The following is a 25,012-nucleotide window of genomic DNA, read 5'->3' as shown; positions in this document are numbered from 1 at the left end:
CCCTCTATGCCTCAGGACAGGTGTCCCTTTCCCTCTTCCAAGGTGTAAACTGACTGCTCCAAGGTTCCCTTCAGCTATCAGATTTCTGAGTTGGGGGCCTCTAATCCTGCTCCATCTCTCCCCAGGGATGCCGTTCTGAGTGCCTGACTGTCTCGCCCCGAAGGATGGCCTTGGATGGGCATTAGAGGCACGGCGGCCCCGGGCTCCCATCCCGTCCGTCTGTCTGTTATCATCGTCTGTCTCTCTTGACATCACTGCAGCTCCACCCCCTCCTGTCCCAGCCCCCAGCGACAGCTTCCTGTGGGCCCAGAGCCGGCATGAACTCTCCCAACGAGTCGGGTAAGAGCTGGGAGGTTGGAGAAGAGCCCCGGGGCAGCTTTGGATGCGATGGGCTATGTGGGTTTCCCACCCAGGCCGGCTGACAGCCAGTGTCTGAGAGGGGTTAGGAGTGGAGTGGCATTGTGAGAAAAGGACAGAGGCCACCCATGGGGTAGGCCTGGGAATTGATGGCCCAGGCAAGGCTTAGGTTTACGTCTGTCCCTGTACTGCTCCTCAATTTAAGAGCCTTTTATTCCCTCTTTACCCTGCCCTATTGGCTTGGCCAGGCCAGGCAGGCCTGAGGGGGTGTGTACCCCAGAATTTCCCTGGGTCTGGGGTGGTATTAGAAGCACTTCAGTAGCTGAATTCCCATCTTCCTTCTCGTGAGGGCTGGAATGTTTCTCTGTTCCATTTCCATACTTTTTCTTGGTGGAGGTTTGCAGGGTCCTAGGCCTTAACCTTGGTGCTTGGGTGTGTGGTGTTAGGATGGGAGCGGGGTGTCATGTTTGTAGAGGAGTCTTGGCTCTCTGCACAGTGCAGGTAGACTAACCTTCTTCCTCTTGGGCACTGGACATGGTGGATTCCTCATTTGGGATCTTTTACTCTTGAGATTTCCCATTCCCCTCTATTAGGACTCTGCCCAGTGGCAGCAGAAATCGTTTAAGGGTGGGACTCCAGGCAACTTTATGTTCAGGTGGGACTAGATGTGCACCAATGAGGATGTGTCCAAGTAGCTTGAGCCAGACCCTCATGAGTTACCCAGGAGGGTCAAGGGTCAGAGTACCTGCCTTCTCTTCCTTGAGTGTCTTCTGCACAGTCTGAGAAATTCAGTGTCCCTCTTGCTCATTTTTATGCTCCATGGCCCATCATGTCCCCACATCTTTTTCTCTAGGGGTAAATGGATGGACATTTTTTTTTTCTTTTAGAAACAGGGAACTTGGGGCCTGGGATGAAAACCCATCTACAGTGTGGTCCAGAAGCAGCAGCCACCACCGATTTGCTCCCCTTCGTTCCTCCTGTGGGGTTTATGGCCCCCTCAGGTCATTCTGCTTCTGCCCTTGCTTTTGTCCAACCTGTAGGTGCTGTGCCAGGTGGGGTCTTGAGTTCTGACTTCCTATCTCTTAGGCTGGGTTTTGAAGGGACAGGAAAGGCCTAATGGACATTTGTCAGTCCCTCTTTGCATCTCAGCTGAACACTGCTCCTTGTGTAGATCAGTTGTGACTGACAGTAGTACCAGCTGCTCCCTTCCTCTGAACTATGGCACTGACCTTTCTAGGAGCCATCTCCAGCCCTCACTTCACCTGGGGACTAGAGTATAACCCTTGGCTGGGGCACAGAGGCTGCCCAGAGGCATCCATTGGTGGCTTGGGAAGGACCTTTCTTAGCTGTGGGGTTTCATTCCCTTGTAGTGAGTTACAGTAATCCACTCAGGATAGATGAAGTTACTGGATTGCCTTTCTAGATGCTGTAGTTCTTGTAGCCACTTCAGTCAGAGCTGGCCAGAATGTGGTGGAATCTAAAGGGGTCTGGCAGCTTGGGAGCCGCTGACCTGTCCTGGGAGGGTGGGCCTCCCAGGTGGGCCTATGGCATTGACTGTGCTTCTGGGTTGGCTTTCCAGCTCCCCCCAGTAGGGGGAGATGCTGTCTTCCCTGTGTTTGGGAGGGAGTGAGAGCAGGAGGGGACCTGGGATCAGGAACCTCATTTTAGGAATGTTCAGAGGCTTCAAGGGACTGGGCACAGTGGCTCAGTAATCCCTGCTACTCAGAGGTTCAGAGGATTGTAGTTTGAGGCCAGCCTAGGCAAAAGTTAGGAAGACCCCCATCTCTACAAACAAGTTGGGAGTAGTGTCTGTAATCCCAGCTATGAAGGAGGCATGGGTAGGAGGTTCATGATGTAAGATGGGCCCTAGGCCAAAGTGTAAGGCCCTATATGAAAAATAACTAAAGCAAAAAAGGGCTGGGCTTGTGGCTCAAGTAGTAGAGTGCCTACCTAGCAAGTGCAATGCCCTGACTTCAAACCAAAAAAAAAAGAAGAAGAAAAAGAAAAAAGGGAGGCTTCAAAACTGGGGTCATTGCTTGGAGGTAATTCCACTGAGGCCTTTCCCTCAGTTTTCCTGTGGTTCTGGGACTGGCTGGAATTGGAGGGTTCCAGCTACCCTGTTCCAGGGAGACAGCCAACCTTCACTCAGCTCTCCTTTCTGAGGGACTCATGTCTGCTGTTTTCAGGTTATCATCTGGGCTAGGACTGTGGGTGCCAATGCAGAAGCCTGGGAACCACATGCTTTGGGACTCCATAGAAGTAAAATGAAACCACAGATTGTAGCCAAAGCACACAGGTGTCCATTTCCCTGCTAATACCTTGCAGAGAGCCCTACGAAAGAAAGGCATGGAACCATGGGGCAGGTGATGGAGGTCGGAATGATGAAATGGTTAGTGCCCAGGCTCTGGGGGCCCGAGTTTCTGAATATCTTCCACCTGTTCCTGCCTTCTGGCCCACTTGGTGCTCTTTTCCTGGGGCTGAGAAGGACAGTTTTCTCCACTGTTGTTCCTCCAGTTCTTCTGCATGTCTCTAGCATCCTTGCTGAGCATCACCCACAAGCTCAGCCTCTGTGGAGCAAGAAGATGGGAGATGGTCCATCCCCGCTCTCACAGCAAGCAAGTTAGTAAGAGCTCCTGAGTGAGGGATGGCAGATGCAGATGGAGTGATCTGCTTTGCCTACTGTCTTGGGCAGTGGGTGCTCATCCATGTACCTCTGGGCTGGGCTGCATGCCAGCACTTGAACTCATCTACCATCTCAGTAGTCCTGTGAGTCTGAACAGAGACCATTGATGGGGCTGCCTGCCTCCCTAAGGAGTCCCTTCCCTGGGCCTCTACCTTCTCTTCAGAAAGAAGGGGTCCAGAGGAGCCAGGCATTCTTTATTTTGCTGGATGTGATCCCATCTGCGTGTTCTCCTCTGTGGGGTTGGAAGACTGACGATTTGCTGCGGCCTAGGCCAGCCAAGCCAGGTTGGAGGAGCTGTCCTGGGACCTAGGACTTGGACTGCCTAGGTCATACATACCTGTCCCCTGTGCCATTGCCCACAGGAGAGGGTAAGAGAGCTACCTGCCATGCAAGCCTGTCTGGGTAGTAGTAGGGCCTCAGAGGAGGCAGCTAGGTTCCTTATCCCCAGCATGGGAGGGAAACAAGCTTCATGACAATACCTGTCTGCTGAGCACCTCCCAGCACCCTCCACACTTTCTCTCCTTCTCTTTCCCAGGAGGGAGGACAGCTGCCCCCTCCCTTCTAGTTGACCAGTGAAACTGGGGCATAGGTGTAGGGTGGAGCCGGGAACCTTGGCGTCCTGTCTCCCAGCCTCAGGCTCTGCCTCTGAGCCCCTGGGAGAGAGGCAGGCAATCTGAGGAGGAGAAAGTGGGTCAGTGTTGGCATGGAGGGGGTCTGGGAAGTGGACCCCAACCTCCTCTCTCCATTTAGATGCCTCAGCACACTCTGCTCATTCCAGACTGGGGTCTGTTCCTCCTTCCTCTTCCCTGCTCCATTGTTCCAAATGGATTGAAGGTTTAGGATGGGATGGCAGGAGGAGGAAGGGTCAACATAGAGGGGAAGTGGAAGATGCCAAAGTAGGTGTCCACATTTTTCTTGCAATTGGTTTCCAATGAGAGGGCTCAGCTAGCACCTTGCATGGACCTGGCACATGCCTCTGTCTACCAGGCCATGCTGATGGACATTAGCACTACCGGGATCAAAGGGCAGGAAAGTACTGGAGGACAGGCAGGCCTAATGTCTCCAGGGTCCCTGGACTGGCTCTGTTTTTTTTCTTTTTTTTTTTTTTTTTTGAGGGGGATGCTGGGGTTTGAACTCAGGGCTTTGTGCTTGCTAGGCAGGCACTCTACCATTTGAGCCATTCCACCAGCCCTTTTATTATGTTGGGTATTTTTGAGATAGGGTCTCACAAACTGTTTCCCCAGGGCTGGTTCCAGAACGTGATCCTCCTGATCTCTGCCTCCTGAGTAGATAGGATTACAGGCTGGAGCCACTGGTGCCCTGCCAGCTCTGGGCTTTTGACTGTGCTTGAAGCAGACTCCTCTTCCCTTTAGGTCAGGGACGCGTGCCAGTGTTGTGAGAGCCTGGCAGAGCTGAAGGAGCCAGCATTGGGCTTCCCCCACCTCTAGCTTTAAGAGTTCAGAGACCAGAGTGCAGGGAGACTGGTGTTGACCTCAGCCTTAGAGGCTTTTCTGTAAGGTTTATGGGATAGTTCATGGACGGCTGGATGTGTACAGATGGAGAAGAGATGCAAGGAGTGGGTTAGAGCAGGAAGGATTGAGGTTAGACATAAAGAAGACCTTGTTACACACACCACCTGAATCTCAGAAGAAAAGAAGACACTTGTCCTCCTCCACCCCATTTTTATTTCCCTGTAGGATTTTGGGAGTTGTACTGAAGATTGTCTGACTGGGTTTGACACTTTTTGTCCTACTTGATGGAAGCCGTGGCAGTGCTGGGAGTTGGCTCTGGCCACCTCTGGATGCCAGTGTCCTGGGTGTTCCTGTCTTCCCTGAGCCGGGAATCCTCTTTGCTTAGGCATCTGGCCGCTCTGGGTTCTGGGGATACTGCTTTTGAGTGGTCATAGCTGATGACTTCTTCTTTAGAGAAGGGAGAGAAGGGCTCTTCTGCCATTCTCCTGTGCCTCGGGCAGGTAGAGAGAGCCAGGACAGGGCTAGCCAGCCCTTCTGGTTGCTCCTAGCGTGGGTGGGTGGAGTCTTAGGCTGGGAGGGGCTGCTTCCCACCCCAGTGCTTTCTGGGCTCCCTTGTATCTGCTGCCCATCATCTCACTGATGGAGCCTTGGCCCTTTCTTCTGTTCTCTTGAGAGGGCTTGGCTGGCCAGAATGACGTTGGGATGGGTGGTTGTGAACAAAGTCCCTGCCCTAAGATGCCTACCAACACTAGACCCTTGAGAGAGCACTGCTCCATTGCCTTTTTTCTAGAATCTCTGTCTTGACTGAGAAAGCTGTGAGTCTAGACCAGTTTGGTTCCTTTCCTAACACTGGGCACTCCCTTCCCCCCCAAGTTCCTGTATCTATATCTTGCCAGGCTAGGGCCTGGAAAAGCCTACCTTAGTCACCACCCCTATCTGTGTGCCTCCCTCCTCTCCCCAGTCATCCTTGGTTAGCAAAAGCTGACTGAAAAGATGGGCCCCAGGAACCACAGTCTCTGTGTCCTTGGTTGGCCAGTTTCTCCCAGGCTCTTGACAGGAGGGTGAGGTCATCCAGTCCAGGGAGAGGACAGGTGTCCCTGGCTCCATGCCTGGAGTGGGGGGCAAGGAGGAGGCTCCAAAATAGCAACTGTGACATCAGGAAGGGGGAGGGGGACACAGACCCAGGAATAACCAGGCTATTAAAAGGCTCCAGTGAGGTCAGGGGGCCAAGTGGGATCTCTGTACCAGTGGGAGGCACAACCTGGAGAGAAAGGGCAGGCCAGTGGTGGGTAGGACTGGCAGGTGGCACCAATTCTCATGGTGCAACGACCCCAGGCTCCAGCAGGGCCCAAGGAGCTGAAGCTGCTCTGCCAGGCCTGGATGCTGACAGCCTCATGACTTCCTGGAGGGACTCCAACTTCCAGTCTGTTTCTGCTTGAGCGTGGGGGTCATCTTACCTGTTAACAGAAACCCTGTGGCAGCCTTATGCATTCTTTTGCACGTGAAGCAGTGGGACGTGGTGGTTAGGGCTCAGACTTGAGGCTCAGACCTCCCAGCCCTTCCATGTGAACAGCTGCATAACTTAGGGCCAGTGACTTTAATTGCTCCCTGCCTCAGTTTCTCTATCTTCACTTCTCTCCTGAGGTCATCATGCAGAATAAGATAATGTATGGGATGCTCTTAGCATTGCACCTGGCACACTGCCAGGGAAAAGCTGCCTGTGCTGAGAATGGGCAGGTGCTGCCCTGTCCCTTGCCTGGACTGGGTGAGGCCTGCCCAGGAAGTCTGCCTGCCCATGGAAAGAAGCTGAGCAGGCTTGGCAATGCTCCAGAATTGGTGGGAGGGAGTTGCCACTTAACTGCTGTTTAGGGTCTCCCTGCTGGTTAAGGGGGTGGGGAAGTACCTCCCAGTTCTGGGGGAGGGCAGAAGTTAAACAAACCCCCACAGGGCTGTCAGGATTCCAGGGAAGGAGCAAGGTTAGGCCAAGTGGCCGTCTGTCACCTCTTCCCCAGTCTTTCTGGTTCCCTTACCTGCACTGCACAAGAGGAAAAATAAGATCTTCTTGGTCTCTCGTCCACTGCTTGCCAACAGTAGTAGCCAGAGCTGCTCCCAGATTCATGGGTACCCCTGCCTGCGCCCTTCCCCAGCACAGCCTCTGGCCACCCAGCTCTGTGGCCTTGGCCCTGAGTGCAGGCCCTCTCTCATCCCCTCCCCCTCGCCTGGCGCTTCCTCTTGGGGTGGAACGCGCCTCCCCCCCATGGGGCCTCCGCCAGGCCTGGGCTCCTGGCAGCCAGCCGGCGGCTCCCTGAGCATGCTCCACCTATTTATAGACAGGGCCCTCCCCCAACTGCTATTTCAGTCTCCTGCCAGCTGCCGGCGGCTCATTCGGGAAGGAGGAGCAGGGAGCTGGCCCAGAGCTGTCACCCAGTACTGGGAGGGAACACAGAGAGCCTGCCTGCTTGCCAGGCTCTCCTTCCTGTCCCCTGAGTGCTCAGCCACATACCCCAGGTCCTGGGACCTGAGGACATGCAGTGGTAGATGTTCTGTAGAAGAGGGCAGGCCTGTAGCTTCAGGGCCTCCCCGGTGGGCCGTGCTACCTCCTGGAGCGCCCAGGCCGGATGAGGTGCCTCCCTACCTTGTGTGTCCCAGTGGCAGCGGCCTGAGGGAGTCCCAGAGCAGCCGCCCTGCCTGACCACCTTCCCCTGGCTGGCTCCCGCCTCAGGCGGCCCCTCCCGGGCATGCTGCTGGTGCCCAAGGCACAGGGGCTCGTGGAGATGCTGCAGACCATCTATGAGACCGAGTCCTGTTTCTCAGCAGATGGCATGTTAGGCCGGGAGCCATCCTTGGAAATCCTGCCGCGGACTCCTCTGCACAGCATCCCTGTGGCAGGTAAGTGTCTCGTGTCCCCACCTGCCCTCTGCTCTTGGGCATCCTTGTGCTTGGGCTGAGCATGTGGCTCTAAGTCTCACCCAGATGGGGTCCTGCTTCAGTCTTTCTTGAGAGCTTTGTTAAGCATCTGTGGGATTGGGGAGCTGTGCTTCCAGGGTGGGTGTTCCTGCCCACACCCCTGCCCTCCTTGTCCTGTGCTTTCCAACCCTGTTCTGCTACATCCTCCAGTCCCTTTTGCCTCTGGCAGGGTCGACATCAGCTGCTGGGGGCTGGGGCTTACTAGAGGTGCGTGGCCTAGTTGGCATCATGGTCAGAGAGGAGGAAGTGGATCAGTGATCTGTCTCCAGGCTGCTTGCTCCCCAGGTTTGGGCAGAGGAAGAAGCTATAGCTAGGGTGTCCACAGGAATAAAAGGTACCCCAGCTCATCTGGTTTGATTTAGGACTAGAAGACTTGGTACAGTGACTTTGGTAAGTCTCTGGTCAGGAGTCTCCTGAGAGTGGATACTTAGGAAGAAGCTTGATGCTGTTGTGGTAGTGTTAGGCAGAGGCTGGCAGCTGGGCTCTTGAAGGATCTTGGCTCTCTTAGCTCGTAGCACCCCCCTATCTCTCTTCTCCGCAGGCCTTCGTTTATTTCCAGATCCTGAGGATGGAGAGGTGTTACTTTGGTTCAGATGGGTCGAGGACCCCCTAACATGGACTCCCCTTACCTCCTTGGCAGGAACTTTGTTGACTGGAGGTGGGAGGACCTGCAGAGCTGGGCCACTCCTTCCCTCACTCCCAGGAACCTGTTGGCAGCATTAGTCCCTTTCTGGCACAGTCTTCCCACCAGGCCGGCACCACAAGATGCTTCCTCCAGGGAGGGGCCTGCTTTGCCCCTCCTGGCAGTAGCTTGGCACTTGTACGGGTGTGTGTGTGTGTGTTGGGGAGTCCTCGACTCAATACGTGGGTGTGGATCCCAAAGTTCAAATTAGAAGGTGGGAGCTGTGTGCCTCTCTGGGTACCTGTGATGTGGCTTTGAGCTGTCCAGGGATAAGGTTGCAGCGGGACTGGCATGTGTCAAAAGACTGTCTTGAGAAGGTTCAGAAAATCCTTTGAACATGGCTTGCCATCTGCCTGGGTAAGGAATCCTACTCCGTGTCCTGGTGTTTGAGGCATAGCCCTGGAAACCGGCTCTGCAGGCTGCCCACCAGGCCTCTGGAATGGAATACAAACAGAGAGAGCTGTTTTTTGCCCTAGGTTAACTGAGCCTAGCCAAAGTCCCTACCCTCTGTTCCCCAGCCTGGTGTCTGGGTCTCCAGTGGACTCCTGGAAGACAAAGGACTGGCATACCTGTTTGCATACCTATCCAGTCATCCTGAGTGGGTCCCATGTCTGTTGCCTAGCTGCAGCAGCCAGCAGTTGGCCTGAAGTTTTCTCCTTAGCTTGTTTAATTACTTCCTTTCAAGTGAGACCCCAGAAACCCTGGAAGCTGAGACTTCTCTCCCCCACCCCTTCTCTAGGCCTGCTTGTCCCTGGGCAGATCCCAGCCAGCCCCTCTTTCCAGATTTCTACTCCCCTCCCCAACACTGTGTGTCTCTATCTATGCTGGCAGGAGGGAGGTGTGAGTCACCCCAGTGGCTCGGGGAAAGGGCTAAGAATGTTCCCCCTGAGCAGCTCTGATGCTGTGTCTGTGACGCGGCTAGAGACAGATATAGGCCTGGAGCTTGGCTGCCTTTTTTTTTTTTTTTTTGGACTCTGGAATGTAAATAGATGTTTCAAATAGAAACACTTTAACCTTTGGGTTAAAAAAAAAATCCTCCCCAGATAAACATCACCATGAGGGCCCAGGCAGCCTGGTGTTTCCCTCCTTCCTCTGTCCCCTCCACGTCCTTCCCCGCCCCATTTCTCCATCAGTCTCCAGACAGGATGCAAAGAAAAAGCAGGTATACAGGGATGCTTTCTTTTTGGCAGCACTGGGGTTTGAACTCAGAGCCTCATGTTTGCTAGGCTGACGCTTTTACCACTTGAGCTACTCTAACAGCACTTTATTTGTGATGGGTTTTTTTGAGATAGGGTCTCTCAAACTATTTGCTCAGGGTTAGCTTTGAATTTTGATCCTCCTGATTTCTGCTTCCTGAGTAGCTAGGATTACAGGCGTGAGCCACCAGCACCTGGCTCAGGGATGCTTTCTTGCATGGTGTGTGTTGTGCAGGCCTCCCCAGCCCAAGAGATTAGATGAAGGGGCCTCCAGCAGCATGTCTTGGGAACCTGATTTGGGGGCATTGTTTGCTCTCTAGGCTGTCTTGTTGACTGCCATTACCCATCACCAAGCATAGTGCCTGGCACCTGGATGAATGAATGTTGCATGAGGGGATGGAGTCCAAGACTGCTGGCAGGAGTCCTGGGCTCTATTCTGGGTCTTGGCCCTCTGGGTGTATAGAGACAGCTACAGGGGGCACCTCAGTGGATGAGTCAGAGCCTCAGCCCCTTCAGGGTAGGGACATGGCTGTTCCTGCTTAAGGAGGAGACAAGGGACAAATCTCAGCTTCTAGTGGTGATTGGAGGTCTTTCTTGATGAATAAGGTTTCTGCCTGACTACCCTGCCACAGCCCAGCATACAGTACACACCACCATCACCTAGGCCTGGTCCTAACTTGTGGAGCCTGGGAGTTTGAACACCACTATGGGATTCCCAAAGACAGAGTTGGGGAATTCTCTGCCTTCTGTCCAGTTCTGGGTAGAGCTGATGCCTGGGCAGTATGCAGGCTCAGGGTAGGAGTCTCCTCTCCCTTCTGAGGGAGGGTGTGAATCTTGCTGTGCCAGGAAGGAATATTTGGGGTATTGTGAAGTCCCAAGTAGTTTGGATTTGGCCCTGGGCTTCCCCTGGATTTTCTTACTTATGCTCTTTAGATCGTTCCAAGCATGACTCTGTGTGTGTGTGTGTGTGTGTGTGTGTGTGTGTGTGTGTGTGTGTGTGTGTGTGTGTGTGTGTGTGTGTAGGTGTAGGTGTAGGTGTGGAGATGGTGGGAAGGTAGGAAGGGCAACACTCAGGTGGGAAGGGAACAATAATGTGCTAGGTAACTAGGGTACCTGGGATTTTCCTTACCCTCTTTTAGGAAGGATGTTAATAACTGTATTTCACAATTGAGAAGGAACAGAGAAGTTAAGGAATTTGTCCAAGGTCACAGAGTAAGTAAGAGCTGCAGTTTGAACTCATATCTCTATGTGGGGCCATTATTAATCCACACAAAAACTTCTTCTGTGCAGATTTTTTTTGGGGGTGGGAGGTGGAACTGAGGTTTGAACTCAGGGCTTCATGCTTGCAAAGCAGGTGCTCTACTGCTTAAGCCACACCTCCAGTACATTTTGTTCTGGTTATTTTGGATATGGGGTCTCAAACCTCAATCCTCCTGATCTCAGCCTTCCAAGTAACTAGGGTTACAAGCGTAAGCCATTGATGCACCGCCTTTTGTGCAGAGTTTTAAAAGGTGGTCCTTCTTCTTAGGGGAATGTGTCCTCATGCCAATGTATGTGGGTTAACAGTTCAGAGTATGGGCTAGATTTTGGGCCCAACTTGTCCTCTCAGTGCATGAGTGCGTGTGTGCAGTATACATCCTGTATAGCCTTATGTGCTGGGCCTGTCTAGGTGCCTCCAAAGCTTGTGCTCCTAGAGAACAGGGACATTCTGGCCCCTGGGAAATCCTGGGGGGTTCTGAGAGGAGTCTTTGTTTCTATAAATACTTGGGACCACTTGGTTGATTATCTCTATCCTTGCATGGGTTTTGGCCTGAAGGAATGAGGGGCTCAGGAACAGTTATACACTGGCCTCCCATTCAGCCAATCTCTGCTTCCCCCATCCCTTCTAACTTTACCCTCCTCTTGTTTTTGAGACCCTCAGCTGTCCCTTCCCGCTTCACAGCTGCCAGACAGGAAATCAGATTAACTGTGTCCGAACACACAGCTGTAACAGCTGTCAGATTCGAAGCTGAAATGACTGTAGGCAGTCTGAGGAAACGGTGAGATAGTGGTTCTCAAACTTTCTTCTTCTTGCTTTTTTTTTTTTTTGGTGGCACTGGGGTTTGAACTAAGGCCCTCACACTTGCTAGATAGGTGCTCTTATTGCTTGAGCCACTCCAACAGCCTTTTATTTTTTTGTGATGGGTGATGGGTTTTTCGAGATAGGGTCTTGGGAACTATTTGCCCAGAGCTGGCTTTGAACCTTGATCCTGCTGATCTCTGCTTCCTTAGTAGCTAGGATTACAGGCGTGAGCCACCAGTGCCCTGCATCCTCAAGCTTTTAATTATGTCCCAATCACCAAGGAACTGTATTCAGTTCAGCTCCCAGATTCCAAGTCTGTTAGAGTAGCCCCAGAACCAACATTTAAAACTTTTCTCAACATTTAAGACTTCTCTCTGTTGAGCTCATGTTGAGCTCATGCTTAAAATAAGGGCCATGAGGATGGGTCATGGGGCCCAGCAGTCTGCCGACTGGTGCATCTTGGGACTTCTGGGAGAAGGGCCTAGGCAGAGGGAGGGTGGCTGTTGCCCCAGACTGGTGAATCCAATTCCCAGCAGTCTGGAGAGAGAGGATGTTTTGAGATGCCAGGAGCAGGTGTCTAAATGCTGGTGGGGTGGGGGATTATGGCAAGTAGCCAGGTGGGCAGGGTGCCTTGCTGGACATTCAGGGCTGGGTTGTGTATGGAGAGTGGAGGCAGATTGCCTGCTGTGGGGCCTCTGCCATCCCACCCCAGGTGGGGAGCGAACAATCCCAGCAACAGCTGCAGACTTTGCATAGTTAGTTTGCCTTTTCATTGCCTCCAGCTTTGTGCCCAAATACTTCCTGGAAATGGTTGGGAGACTCCAGATAGTCTTCCACTAATTCCATCTTCACCAGGGCTCTACATCCCTTGTAAGATCCTTCAAAGTCGCCGTCTGCCTCCAGATTTCTGCCACTTACCTCCATTCCTTGCCCCACTCCACCCTGCATTACTAGGCTCTAGTGTTCTGGGAACCAACCAGGTACTCTTGTCTAGATTCCCAGACCCTTAATACAGAGTGGGGACTCCTTGTTCCACCTCTCATTAAATTCAGGAGAAGCTTTCAGGATTTCCCCTTCTGTTTTTTAGTGGGAAGCAGAGAGAGCCAGAAGCACCAAGATTAAGCCCCGACTCCTTGCCTCCTTTTCAGGTGACCTTGGATAAGCATCTCTCTGGCCTCACTTTCCTCTTCCTGCAGCTGGGGAGTTCTGAGCTCCAGGCCTTTCCCTCACTGACATTCTCAGGGTCTCTGAGGTCAGTTCCACATCACTTCTGCCTTGTGGGAAGCCAGCTTCTTGCCCAGGAGGGTGTGGAATAGCACTGGGGAGACAGGCTTCACTTGCTGAGGTTTGAAACTAGAGAAGAATTTTGGACTGCTCAGAGCTGGGGGTGGGGAGAGGCAAGAGTAAGGACCAAAACTTGTGCTCATTTGTGCCAGGTAATGTTGTGAGGGACAAAAGGGATCTCACTATTGTGGCTTGAGCTTAAGTGACAAGAGTGGCTGTTCTGGAGGGCATAGCAAGGTAGGTGAGATGGCCTGCAAGTTCTGGAGCTGGGAGAAGGCTGCTCCTTGAGATTCCTCTCTACTCACTGCTGGCCACTCTGGCTTGTGTAGTATGGGGACAGAGGAAGAGCTTAGGTGGGAGAGGGCCACAGAGTGACCTTCAGAGAGCTAACACCTTGCTTTGGCAGGAGTCTAAGCCTGACATCCTTAGAACTCAGGCGACCTATGAAACTGGCTCTGGGTAATTCTAAGCATTTTATTCTGTATGCTTGCTTTATTTATTTATTATTATTTATTTATTTATTTATTATTTATTTGGGATGGGAGAATACTGGAATTTGAACTCAGGGCTTCATACTTGTGAGGTAGACGTTTTACTGCTTGGGCCACACGCTCCAGCCCTTTTTGCTTTGGTTATTTTGGAGATAGGGTCTCGCTTTTTTGCCCACGTGGGCCTGGACCACAGTCCTCATTTATGCTTCGCATCATTGCTGGGATAACAGATGTGTGCTGCCATGACCAACTTTTTGCCATTGAGATGGGGGTCTTTCGAACTTTTTTGCCTGGACATCACTGAAACATAATCCTTCTGATCTCAACCTCTCAAGTAGCTAGGATTACGTGTGTGAATCACCAGTGCCAGTTTTCTAAATTTTGTTGTTGTTTTTTTTTTTTTTTTTAAGACAAGGTCTTGCTATGTAGCTCGGGCTGCCCTGGGTAATCCTCCTGCCTCAGCCTCCTGAATGTGGGTAGGATTAAAGACCACCACACCTGGCTACTTTGTACACTTTATTATTTTATTTATTTTTGGGAGCACTGGGATTTGAACTCAGGGCAGGTGCTCTTACTACTTGAGCCACTCCACCAGCACTTTTTCGTGATAGTTTTTTTGAGATAGGGTCTGGAGAACTGGGCTATATGCCCTGGGCTGGCTTCAAACCGTGATCCTTCTGATCTCAACCTGCTGAGTCGCTAGAATTACAGATGTGAGCCACCGGCACCCGGCTGTTTTGTGTACTTTAAAAACTTTATTGCTGGGTGCTGGTGGCTCACACCTGTAATCCTACCCACTCGGGAGTCAGAGATCAGAAGGATCATAGTTGGAAGCCAGCCCCAGGCAGATAGTTCAGGAGACCCTCTCTTGAAAATACCCAACACAACAAAAGGACTGGTGGAATGGCTGAAATGGTAGAGCTCCTGCCTAGCCAGTGTGAAGCCTTGAGTTCAAAACCTTAGTACCAAAAAAAAAAAGCAAGACCCTATTTCAAAACTACCTATCAAAAAAAGGGCTGACAGAATGGCTTAAAGTGGTATAGAGTGCCTGCATAACAAGCATGAGTCCTGATGCTTTTTTTTGTGTGTGTGGTACTGGGGGATCGAATCCAGGACCTTCTGCTTGCTAGGTAAGTGCTTTACCACTAAGGCACACCCTACCCTGTAGAAAAGCATTCTGAGAAATGGTCCACAGGCTTCTCTAGATTGCCAGAGCCAAAGGGGTCCAGGACACAAAAGACATCAGGAGTCACTGAGCTCTTCCCTGTCCCTGTGCCTTGCTCCTTGGCATGCATTGTCTTGAGCCTGGCAACCTGGGAGGTAGATGCTGTGCTGCCATTTTGCAGATGCCTGCATGGAGCACAGGGAGGTGCCGTAGTGAGTGGCACTGCCTTGAACCCCTGCCATCTTTTACTCCAGAGTCCTGGCTCTTAACCATGACGTGATGTGTATTCGATTGCGTTGCTTGAGAGTGTGCAAATTGCTAGGTGAGACTCATACTAAGCCCGCACATGTGGAAATACTGTCTAAATTGTGGTAGAACCTGTTGAGCCTAAATCTGCCTTGCTAGTCACGTAAGAGCACAGAAATAGATCATGAGAAACCAGCCTTGGTGGGGAGGGGTCATTGGAGTTATGGGCTGAGGAGTGCGAAGTGCTGTTCCCTGCCTTCTTCCAAACTCCCTCAAGGCCAGGACAGTGACAGGAGCCTTTGCCCATTCTCCAAGGGACAGAACAAGGTAATTAGACGTTTAAGGAAGCTGGTGACTGCCCAGCCTGGTGAGGGAGGCCTGGAGGGCCCTGGTGCTGGGAGAAGATGATGGGCTGCTCACCTGTGCTCTCAGTGGAGCCAGGCTACACACATTTGAGTTCAGGGAATCCTACCCATGCTGGGAACCTGGCCACCTGGCTTCAGATCTCCTGCTACAGGATCAGAATTCTATGTGTCAGTGGAGGCTTGGAAGAGTGGTCTCAAAGGGCCCTCTCACCCTGTCTGTTCAAAGAAGGGTGGCTCCTCAGAGCCAGGGATTGTCTGTGCAGCCTTTTTTCTGCCCTGTGTAAATGTCACAAACAGCGTAATGTTCCCTATCCTGGGTCCCCTTCTCCCTTAGTCCTCAGTGGCTGGTGGTTCCTGGAGCAGGGTCTTTAGAGCCTTCTGCTAAGCCTCTTGGGTCTGTAAGAGGGGTCCACATACTGGCCTGCTTCAGGGGTTCTCCAGGGAAACAAAAGGTACCTTTCCCTGCTGGCCAGGGGTCTGAGTTGGTGATGTTGCCAGGAGGGGGCGTGGAGTGAGGACATGGCTTATGGTGTGTGTGTTCAGAGCAACCTTACTCTTGCTCTTCGGCAGCTAGCCCTGTTTACTTTGAACCCTTGTTCCCAAAGGTGCTGCCAAAACCTGCCCCTTGTGGCCCAGAGCCCCATGTCTGCTTGGAAGCTGTGTCCCTTTGCTCAGAGCCTCTGTTTTTATTTTTATGATTATTTCTTGGTGAGGGGGAGGAGGCAGGTGGTACTGGGGTTTGAACTCAAGCACTCTACTACTTGAGCCACACCTCCAACCTCTTTGCTCTGATTATTTTGGAGCTTGAGTCTCAATTTTTGCCCAGGCCATCCTGGACTGCAATCCTCCTGTTTTATACTTTGTGCTGTAGCTAAGATGACAGGTATATGCCACCATCCCAACTTTTTTCCATTGAGATGGGGTCCTGCAAACTTTTTTGCCCAGGCTGCCCTGGATCCATGATCCTCACCATCTCAGCTGCCAGTGTAGCTTGAGATGACAGGTATGTGCCACCACAGGTATTGGTTGAGACGGGGGCTCACAAATTCCCTCCTAGGCTGGCCTCAAACCTTGATTCTCCCTATTTCAGCCTCCCAAGTAGCTAGGATTGCAGACGTGAGCCACCAGCACTCAGAATGTTTGTTGGTTTTTGAGACAGGCTTTCACTAAATTGCTTTGTCTGGCCTCGAATTCACAGTCCTCTGGCTTCAGCCTCCTGAGTAGCTGGGATTACAGGATGCACTACCCCACCCAGCTTGCCCCCTGGTTTTAGGGTAAGGCAGTTCTTGTAGTAGTCCTGGAGTTGCCCCAACAGCCCCTGCATCATCTTCCCCATAGGACATAAGAGCCAGGCTGTGTCTTATGCTACCTGAAGAATCTGCCATGGAATTTCTCTAGGCTGATGGGGTTCATGGGAGAAGGAGAAAGGCCCAGCTGGCTAGGAAGGAAGTTTCACTGAGGTGTCACCACGACCTCATTGTACCCATGAGCTGGGTAGGGAAGCCCCTTCTGAGCCAGTGCTTGGTACCTGCAGGGCCTTTCTGGTGGCTGGAGACATGAAGCCCTCCCACCCCATTGCTCAAGCTGGAGCTGCTTCATGGAGGCAGTGCAGGTCATCCCTGCCACAAGGCCAGAGGACAGGATAGGTTGTGGCTTGTTCCTGAGGCCACCACTCCCAGGAGGAGGAAGGGTGTGAGTCCACTGGGAAGAGTAAGTGTGGAGCAGGGTGGGTGGCCAGGGCCTGTCCCTGGAACCCTACCTCTTCCCTTCACAGGAGAACCAGGTGTTAGTTGTCTGGCCTCTTAGTTTTCTGCATCTGTCAGAGTGAGGCCTGGTTGGGGAGGGAAGGACCAAGGGGCTTGCCCTCCCATGTGGCCTTGTTTCTTGACCTTTCTGGGCTCTTTACTGCCTAGAGGTCCCAACCCTTAGGGAACAGTGCCTCTCTGCCTGCCCTTCTGGGTCCACCAGGAGGTGACCAAGAGCCTCTTCCAGTCATGACACGCTTACTTTCCCCTCCAGGTGCTTGATTTGATGGCAGCTGCTGCCACCTGCTTTGCTCAAACCAAGCTGGCAGGGGGCACAGATCCTCAAGGGGGTGCTAGGCCCCTACAACAGGGCTATAGGTTCTGTGCCAGACAGACTACATTCTGGGGACTCCGTGTCTCCTTTTCCCTGATGTCCATTTGGGATGGAAACATTTGCTACCTGACAGCCCCCTGGACCGCTGCATGTGGCTGCAAATTACCATTCTCCAGTTGCCTGTGTGTCTTGCTTGCACGGGAACAAGGCTGTGGCATAGCCTTCTGGCTGCCTTGCCACCTGCATACCAGTGGGGCTGTGGCTGTCACCGCAGTGCTGGGCTGAACGTCTCACCAGCATTGGCAGTAGAAGGTTGCCCTGGTCTGAGCCCTGTGCTTTCTGCACGGCTCCCTCAAGGGAAGCCAGCCCTGCTGGCCATAGTGCCAGCCTGAGGCAGAGTTGTCTGCTGGGAGCCAGGAGCGCTTGGACCCCTGCCCTTGCCTGGGCAGGCGAGCTGGCATCCGGCTTCCACAGCCCCAGCACTGCTGGGAACAGCAGGTTGAAGCCCGTCCACCCCTTGGCTGAAGGATCAGAGTGCCCTGGGCCAAACCAGCCTTGCCTAGGTACAGATAACCCTACAGCCAGCTTAGGGCCTTGCTAATGCTGCAGGGGCTAGGGCCACCTGAAAAGCTGCCACCCTGCTTTTCACCCTGAACAAGGGCTGGTCCCCCATGGAAAGGCCCTCTGAAGTTTTCAAGGGCCCTTTCTCCTGGTACTGGGGCAGGGCAGAGCTTAGAGGAAGAGAGAGAGAGAGAGAGTGTTTGTGTGTAAAACTCCACCCCTTTCGCCACATCTGGCCACTCCTGCAGATGTGGCTCTGGCCTGGTGGCCACAGAGTCGTCAGTGCGGCTGATGGGGAAACCACAGAGGAATGTGCCCAGCCGTGCTAGGGGAGGAAGGGCAGTGGAATAGAGACATTCTGCTCAGGCTACACCTCCACACCCCACCCTTGCCTCCAGTGGCTCTGAGAGGCATATTTAGGCATGAGGGTGGCATGGCCTTGGCCTTGCCCATGCCTCAGTGATGCCCCTTTTGATGCTGGGTTCCCTGGAGAAAGCCAGGCTTATGGACAGGGTATAGGTGCCTCCTGTAGCTCTCTTCCTCCAGACTCTTCCCACTCTTGACATGGAATGGCCATGGGTGCCTGGGGAGAGGTCTGTTCTCTGGCAGCCATCAGGATATTGGGTCCAGCTTCTCTCTGCTTAGGATGCCGTGTGCCACTTGGGCACAGGAACATCTTCCCAGCCCTTTGTGGTCTTCTTGAGCTGTAGTGAGGAAAGTGGGACTTTTTGGGGGGAAGAAAGTGGAAAAGAAACAAGATGGGCTGGCCCTGTCTTTCTCGCTTCCTCCTTCCCAGGCAGCGGTATGCTGCCTTCCCCTTCCTGCTGGCGTCGGGAGACTTCATAGGGTGTGGGCTGGGCTTGGGGTTCCTTGCTAGTGTGGTGTTTGCCCAGTTGCCCCAGCAACCACAGGGCAGTGGTGGGGAGTGACATTCAGTGACTAGAGGATAGTGTACAAGGATCAAGGACCCAGCTTTCCCATAAGTCCATTGGAATCTTTTGTGCTCTCTATGGCCCCTTAACCCATTGTCCGCATGGAGTCCTGGACCCAAGGCCTCAAAAGCTTTGGGACCCTCTGCTGCTCTGCCCTTTCTCAGTGTGTCCTGTGCTCCCTGGGGCTGAAGTCTAAGGTCCCTGTTGAAGCCCCAGCCCTCCCCCTGCCCTCACCCTTCTTCCTGTTTGATTCCCTTTCCTGTCCTGTCTCCTCCTCCCACCTCCCTGCCCGCCCATTCTCTCACCCCCTCCCTCCAACACAGCTGCTGTTTGGCTCGCTCTATATATAGCGGCATTTTCAGGGTAATTACAATAAAACTGTTGAAAGGAGATAATCCAGCAAAGGAAGCCAGGCTGACTTCCAGCCCCCTCCTGTCCCTGGCTTGGTGCAGCCCTGCACCCCCTTTCCCAGAGGCCTCCTGTTCCCACCCTGCCTCCAAGACCTTATTCTTCCTCTTGCCCCATCTGGTACCAGGTAGAGAGAAAGGCAGAGGGCAGGATGGTCAGACAGCCTCCCCAGGCCTGGTTTTACCAAGGGCCCTGGCTGCCAGCCCAGCAGTTCTAGAACCACCTGTGAGCCTCAGTCTCTGGGGCATAGTGTTAAGAGACAAGGAGAAGGCACATTGCAGGATTCGTGTTTGCATCTTGGTTCTTCAGTTCTCTGGCTGTGTCTGGTTAAGTTACTCAAACCTTTCTCAGGCTCAGTTTCCTTATCTGTAAAATGGAGGTGATAATGGCAACTAAGGCATAGGTAGCTTTGCAGTTTATGGTAATTTTTTGGTGGGTCTGGGATTTGAACTCAGGGCTTCACACTTGCAAAGCAGGTGCTCTACCATTTGAACCACACCTCCAGTCCAGTGACTTTGCAGTTTAAGTGAGTTATGTCAAATGCCCAGTTTACCATCAGTGACAGTATTATATGTTGGGTACTCATTCTGCCTACTACCACTCTTCACGCTCCTGAAATTTTTTTTGTTCATTTGTTTGTGGTAGTGGGGATCAAACCCAAGGTCTCATGCATGCTAAGCTCTACCACTGAGCTAACCCCCCATCCCCGGACCTTCTGCATATTTTCTTACTGAAACTCATGGCTTTAGCGTCATTTGAAGAAGGCGGAGGATAGCATCTGTAGGCAGAGAGATTTTGTCCCCCGCTCTCTATTCTGAGTCTAATAATTCTACCCGGTGCCTTCTGTGTTCCAGGCCTGGCTGCCAGGACCTAGTAAGGTCTGGGTCTGGGCCCACTGACCCTTTGTGTGTCTTGTGTCCACAGTGGAGGTGAAACCAGTGCTGCCAGGAGCCATGCCCAGCCCCATTGGGGGAGGGGGTGGAGGCAGCCCCAGCCCTGTGGAGCTGCGGGGGGCTCTGGCCGGCCCTGTGGATCCTGCACTGCGGGAGCAGCAACTGCAGCAGGAGCTCCTGGTGCTCAAGCAGCAGCAGCAGCTGCAGAAGCAGCTCCTGTTTGCTGAGTTCCAGAAGCAGCACGACCACCTGACACGGCAGCATGAAGTTCAGCTGCAGAAGCACCTCAAGGTGAGCAAAGGGAGCCAGGCCACCCAAAGCTGCAGCCCTGCCCCCGGGGTCTAGCTCAACGCTCCCCACTGCGTTCCTGCAGCAGCAGCAGGAGATGCTGGCAGCCAAGAGGCAACAAGAGCTGGAACAGCAGCGGCAGCGGGAGCAGCAGCGGCAGGAGGAGCTGGAGAAGCAGCGGCTGGAACAGCAGCTGCTCATCCTGCGCAACAAGGAGAAAAGCAAAGAGAGTAAGGCTGTGGGCAAGGCCCAGGGCTCCTGCCCACCCCACACTGCCCTGGCCTCAAGCAGCTAGGTCAGCTGTGCCCTGCCCCGCAGGTGCCATCGCCAGCACAGAGGTGAAACTGAGGCTCCAGGAATTCCTGTTGTCGAAGTCAAAGGAGCCCACGCCAGGCGGCCTCAACCATTCCCTCCCTCAGCACCCCAAATGCTGGTAACGGCCATGTGAGGCAAGAGTGGGCGGAGGGGCCCTGACCAGGGGCTGCCTGGCTACAGGGTGTCTAGGGGCTCCTACTTGTGGCCATATTCAGGCTCTGCAATCTTTCCTAGAGAATGAATTTTTTTTTTTTTTTTTTTGTAACACTGGGGTTTGAACTTAGGGCTTCATGCTTGCTAGGCAGGTGCTCTTACTGCTTGAGCCACTCCATCAGTAGAAATGAAATTCTTACCATGGGTTTCTCTCCTCGATTCCCTCCCCAGGGTCCATTTCTTGTCTCTAATGTTCAATGGCCTTTTCATAACCATAGAATGCCAGGTGGCAGGTCCAAGGGCAGGGTGGTAACCCTAGTCCTGCTTCCCCACCCCCCAGGGGAGCCCACCACGCTTCTTTGGACCAGAGTTCCCCTCCCCAGAGCGGCCCTCCTGGGACGCCTCCCTCCTACAAACTGCCTTTGCTTGGGCCCTATGACAGCCGTGATGACTTCCCCCTCCGCAAAACAGGTGCGTGACTGGCCTGGCCTCCCAGATGTGGCTGCTGGGGCAGAAGTGGGAATGTGTGAGGAGGGGCTGGCTTGCAGGTGTGTGTAGATAAAGCTGAGCCTAGGCTACCTTCTCTCTAGCCTCTGAACCCAACTTGAAAGTGCGTTCAAGGCTAAAACAGAAGGTGGCTGAGCGGAGAAGCAGTCCCCTCCTGCGTCGCAAGGATGGAACAGTTATTAGCACCTTCAAGAAGAGAGCAGTTGAGATCACAGGCACTGGGCCTGGGGGTAAGGCCTCCTCTCATGTCCCCATTCTGAGGGTCTGGAAATGGGGGTGGCTCAGAGCAGGCCCAGGTGACAGCCACTTCTCCTGTAGTGTCGTCCGTGTGTAACAGTGCGCCTGGCTCCGGCCCCAGCTCTCCCAACAGCTCCCACAGCACCATCGCTGAGAACGGCTTTACTGGCTCAGTCCCCAACATCCCCACCGAGGTACAGGCCTAGCTGAGGCTGGCGGAGGTGGGGTGGTGGGACCCAGAGCTGCTTTCTTTCCCTTGGAGTGAAGCTCCTTCCAGTCTGGCTGAGAGTACCTAGGAGAGACCTCTCTGTTCGCCTGGAGGGTCTTGCCTAGATGTTTTGCCTCGAAGGGACATTTCCCACCAGCTCATGAAGAGCTCTGATCTCTAAGCCACCCCCTGTCGTGGCTCATGGTGGGGAGAGTGGGGCCCATTCAGAGCCCTGGGCCTCAGCCCCAGGTTGTCCTCCTTTGCCCACTCTCATGGCTGTCTCTCCCGACTGCTCCTCAGATGCTCCCCCAGCACCGGGCCCTCCCTCTGGACAGCTCCCCCAACCAGTTCAGCCTCTACACATCTCCCTCTTTGCCCAACATCTCCCTAGGACTGCAAGCCACAGTCACTGTCACCAACTCGCACCTCACCGTAAGTGCAGAGCACATAATGCTCCCCCTCTGGTGTTTAGGTCACTGGTCCTGCATGCTCCCAGCTGGGGCTTTGTGCCTAAGGCCAGAGGAGGGGGATGGGCAGAGGGTAGCTGAGGGATACTGGTTTAAAGTTGGCAGGATGGGGCGGTGGAAGCCTCTGCCTTATCTCCCATCTCTCTTCGCCCTTTGCCAGGCCTCCCCCAAGCTGTCAACACAGCAGGAGGCCGAGAGGCAGGCCCTTCAGTCTCTGCGTCAGGGCAGCACATTGACGGGCAAGTTCATGAGCACTTCCTCCATCCCTGGTTGCCTGCTGGGTGTGGCACTGGAGGGTGACACGAGCCCCCACGGGCATGCCTCGCTCCTGCAACATGTCTTGCTGTTGGAGCAGGCCCGGCAGCAGAGCACCCTCATCGCTGGTGAGTAGGGGAGCGGCTGTGCTAGGGAGGGGGCATTAGGCCCTCAAAGGGGCTCAAGCCATGACCAACTGTCAGGGCAAAGCAGACAGGGATACTTTCCAGCCCTGTCAAAACCCTCAACAGTATCACTGACTTCTTCCGTATTTCGAAGACATCACAGTTTCCGAAGAACAGTGCCTGGCACTGTTCTTCTTCATCAAGTTCATGTTCCAGAGCAGCTCTGTCCAGTAGACGCCTAACGCGAACTACAGGTGTAGTTTGAAGTTTTCTAATAGCCACATTTAAAAACTTAAAACGGAATAGGTGGGACCCAGTGGGAAGGCTCATGCCTGTAATCCTAGCTACTCAGAAGGCAGAGATGGAGAGGATCGAGGTTTGAGAGATCCCATCTCAATCAATAAAATCTGGTTTTGGTAGCACACACACCTATCATCCCAGCTACCCAGAAAGTATAAATGGGAGAATCTCAGTGCAGGCTGGCCCAGGCAAAATTGCAAAACCCTGTCCCAAAATACCTAAAGCTATAAGGACTGGAGGCATGGTTCAGGTGGTAGAGTGCCGGCCTAGCAAGTGTAAGGCACTGAGTTCAAACTCTAGTACTGTCCCTAACAAAAGAAACAGTGGAGTTAATTTTATAACATACTTAACTTACGGGCAGAATATTATTCCAACATGTAATACAGAATTATTAATGAGAAATTTTACTTTTTGTTTCATACCTAGTCTTTGAAATTTTGTGTGTATTTCACATTGATGGTACATGACAATTTAGATGGCCATGTCTCAAGGGCTGCTCAGTAGCCACAGATGGCCAATAGCTATGGCATTGGATAACAGAGCACTCATCAGCCCTTAACCTCTTAGCATTGGTAGAGGTTCTGCTGAAAGAAAGGGACCCTGGTCCAGGGCTACCCAGCCTGCTGAGATCCCTGGGCTCCATGGTCAGGGAGGTCTTGTTGCAGTTGGAAGAGCTAGTCGCTGTTCTTCCATGTGGCTGGCCCAGGTTTCTAATGTGCACTCAGTTGACCAAACCAAAGGGAGAAATGGTGACTTCCTAGAGACTTTTTGGCATCAGTGCCTCTGAGTTGAGGCTGTTCATTTGTGGAAAGGAGGCAGAATAGGGCTCAGGCTTAGGATGGGGCTCTTGAAACCCCTCCATGGCTTTTTCTAGTATGTAGGTGTAGTGTTCTAGGAGAGGGAAATGTTAGGGGGATGAAGGTGAACCTGGTGCCCCCCCTGACAGTGGTGCTTACTTCCCTCCCTTGCTTCCACAGTGCCTCTGCATGGGCAATCCCCGTTGGTGACTGGTGAACGGGTGGCCACCAGCATGCGGACAGTGGGAAAGCTTCCGAGGCACCGGCCTTTGAGCCGCACTCAGTCCTCGCCACTGCCGCAGAGTCCCCAGGCTCTGCAGCAGCTGGTCATGCAGCAGCAGCACCAGCAGTTCCTGGAGAAGCAGAAGCAGCAGCAGTTGCAGCTGGGCAAGGTGCACCCGGAGAGACAGATGTTCTGGGGTTGTGTCCAGGCGAGACCCAGGCTGGCAGGAAGGGATGGGCCCTGAGTCTGGGTCACACCAGGGGTGCATGTCTGCCCAGGGAAGCCACTTTCATGTTTTCTAATTCGCATAAAGCTCTGTGGGTTCGCAGTTGCCTGGAAGAAGGGAGAGAAGGATAGCTAAGAGCTGCATAGCTGTGCCCCGCTGCCTGCTGATGTTTCCCTGCTATGTTCTGCCTCCAGATCCTCACCAAGACTGGGGAGCTGTCTAGGCAGCCCACTACCCACCCTGAGGAGACAGAGGAAGAGCTGACTGAGCAGCAGGAGGCCTTACTGGGAGAGGGAGCCCTGACCATGCCCCGGGAAGGCTCCACAGAGAGTGAGAGCACCCAAGAAGACCTGGAGGAAGAGGAAGAGGAGGAGGTAGAAGAGGAAGAAGACTGCATCCAGGTCAAGGATGAGGAAGGCGAGAGTGGACCTGAAGAGGGGCCAGACTTGGAGGAGTCCAGTACCGGTTACAAAAAGGTGCACCCCCCACTCTGCCCCTGGTCCCAGTTCTTGGCCCCTACCCTGCTGGTCTTTCCCATCTCTTTTGCACCCCTGCCTGTCCCTCTTCCCAGCAGGCCAGTTGCCAGCTTTCTGAAGAGCAGGAGGGGAGGAGGGATGCCAGCAGGGAGTAGAAGGGAGAATTGCTGTGTTGGTACCTGAGCTGTGCTTCTACCAATCTGCTAGCTCCCCTCCCACCTCTCTGCTTCTGAGTGTGTCATGTGCATGCAAGCACGTGGCCCGTGTGTATATGTGTTTGTGCCTGCTGGCCGTGCGTCGGTCTCTGCGTGCTTGTGTGCGTGTGTACACACCCCCGCTGTTACTACAGTCTGCCTTGAGCCTACCGCTCGCTCCATTCATTGCGGACACAGCTGAGCCCTAGCGGCCTGACTCATCCCGCCTCCGCCCCTCAGCCTCTTACCTCAATGTGACTCTTTGGTGTGACTCATCACGTCCCCTCAGCCCTCCCAGTCTTGCAGGAGATGGCAAAGGCTGAAATGTCTTCTGTCCTTGGAGGGAGCCAGTAGGAGGAGGTGGGGGATGGAGGAGACTTGGAAGAAAGGGCTGGATT

General features: G+C 53.5%; 1 protein-coding gene and 1 long non-coding RNA gene across 8 annotated transcripts in view; one reads left to right on the top strand and one right to left on the bottom strand.

Moving 5' to 3' along the window:
* Hdac5 (histone deacetylase 5) overlaps positions 1–25,012 on the top strand; it is a 37,377-nt gene that overhangs the window by 5,511 nt on the left and 6,854 nt on the right. For 2 of the 7 annotated variants that reach the window (XM_074045546.1, XM_074045543.1), the window contains exons 2-13: positions 126–339; positions 7,330–7,401; positions 19,875–20,134; positions 20,217–20,361; positions 20,450–20,564; positions 20,940–21,070; positions 21,190–21,336; positions 21,425–21,537; positions 21,852–21,983; positions 22,179–22,401; positions 23,676–23,887; positions 24,139–24,420. In XM_074045546.1, coding sequence (XP_073901647.1) covers positions 318–339; positions 7,330–7,401; positions 19,875–20,134; positions 20,217–20,361; positions 20,450–20,564; positions 20,940–21,070; positions 21,190–21,336; positions 21,425–21,537; positions 21,852–21,983; positions 22,179–22,401; positions 23,676–23,887; positions 24,139–24,420 — 1,854 coding nt within the window. In that variant the 5' untranslated portion in view covers positions 126–317. Of the gene's footprint in view, positions 1–125; positions 340–6,883; positions 7,402–19,874; positions 20,135–20,216; positions 20,362–20,449; positions 20,565–20,939; positions 21,071–21,189; positions 21,337–21,424; positions 21,538–21,851; positions 21,984–22,178; positions 22,402–23,675; positions 23,888–24,138; positions 24,421–25,012 lie in introns of those variants that run through there. The other 5 variants (XM_074045540.1, XM_074045541.1, XM_074045544.1 and 2 more) reach the window with 5 other exon arrangements.
* On the bottom strand, positions 4,703–6,865 carry LOC141413702 (uncharacterized). Its single transcript, XR_012438510.1, has 2 exons — positions 6,543–6,865; positions 4,703–5,969 (listed from the first exon to the last, which is right to left on the bottom strand). It is a non-coding gene; the product is annotated as an uncharacterized lncRNA (long non-coding RNA).

This window comes from Castor canadensis, chromosome 11 (genome assembly GCF_047511655.1).
Source record: "Castor canadensis chromosome 11, mCasCan1.hap1v2, whole genome shotgun sequence".
NCBI classification, from domain to species: domain Eukaryota; kingdom Metazoa; phylum Chordata; class Mammalia; order Rodentia; family Castoridae; genus Castor; species Castor canadensis.
The sequence above is the reverse complement of the archived record's forward strand: the minus strand, read 5'-3'. Positions and strand labels throughout refer to the sequence as shown.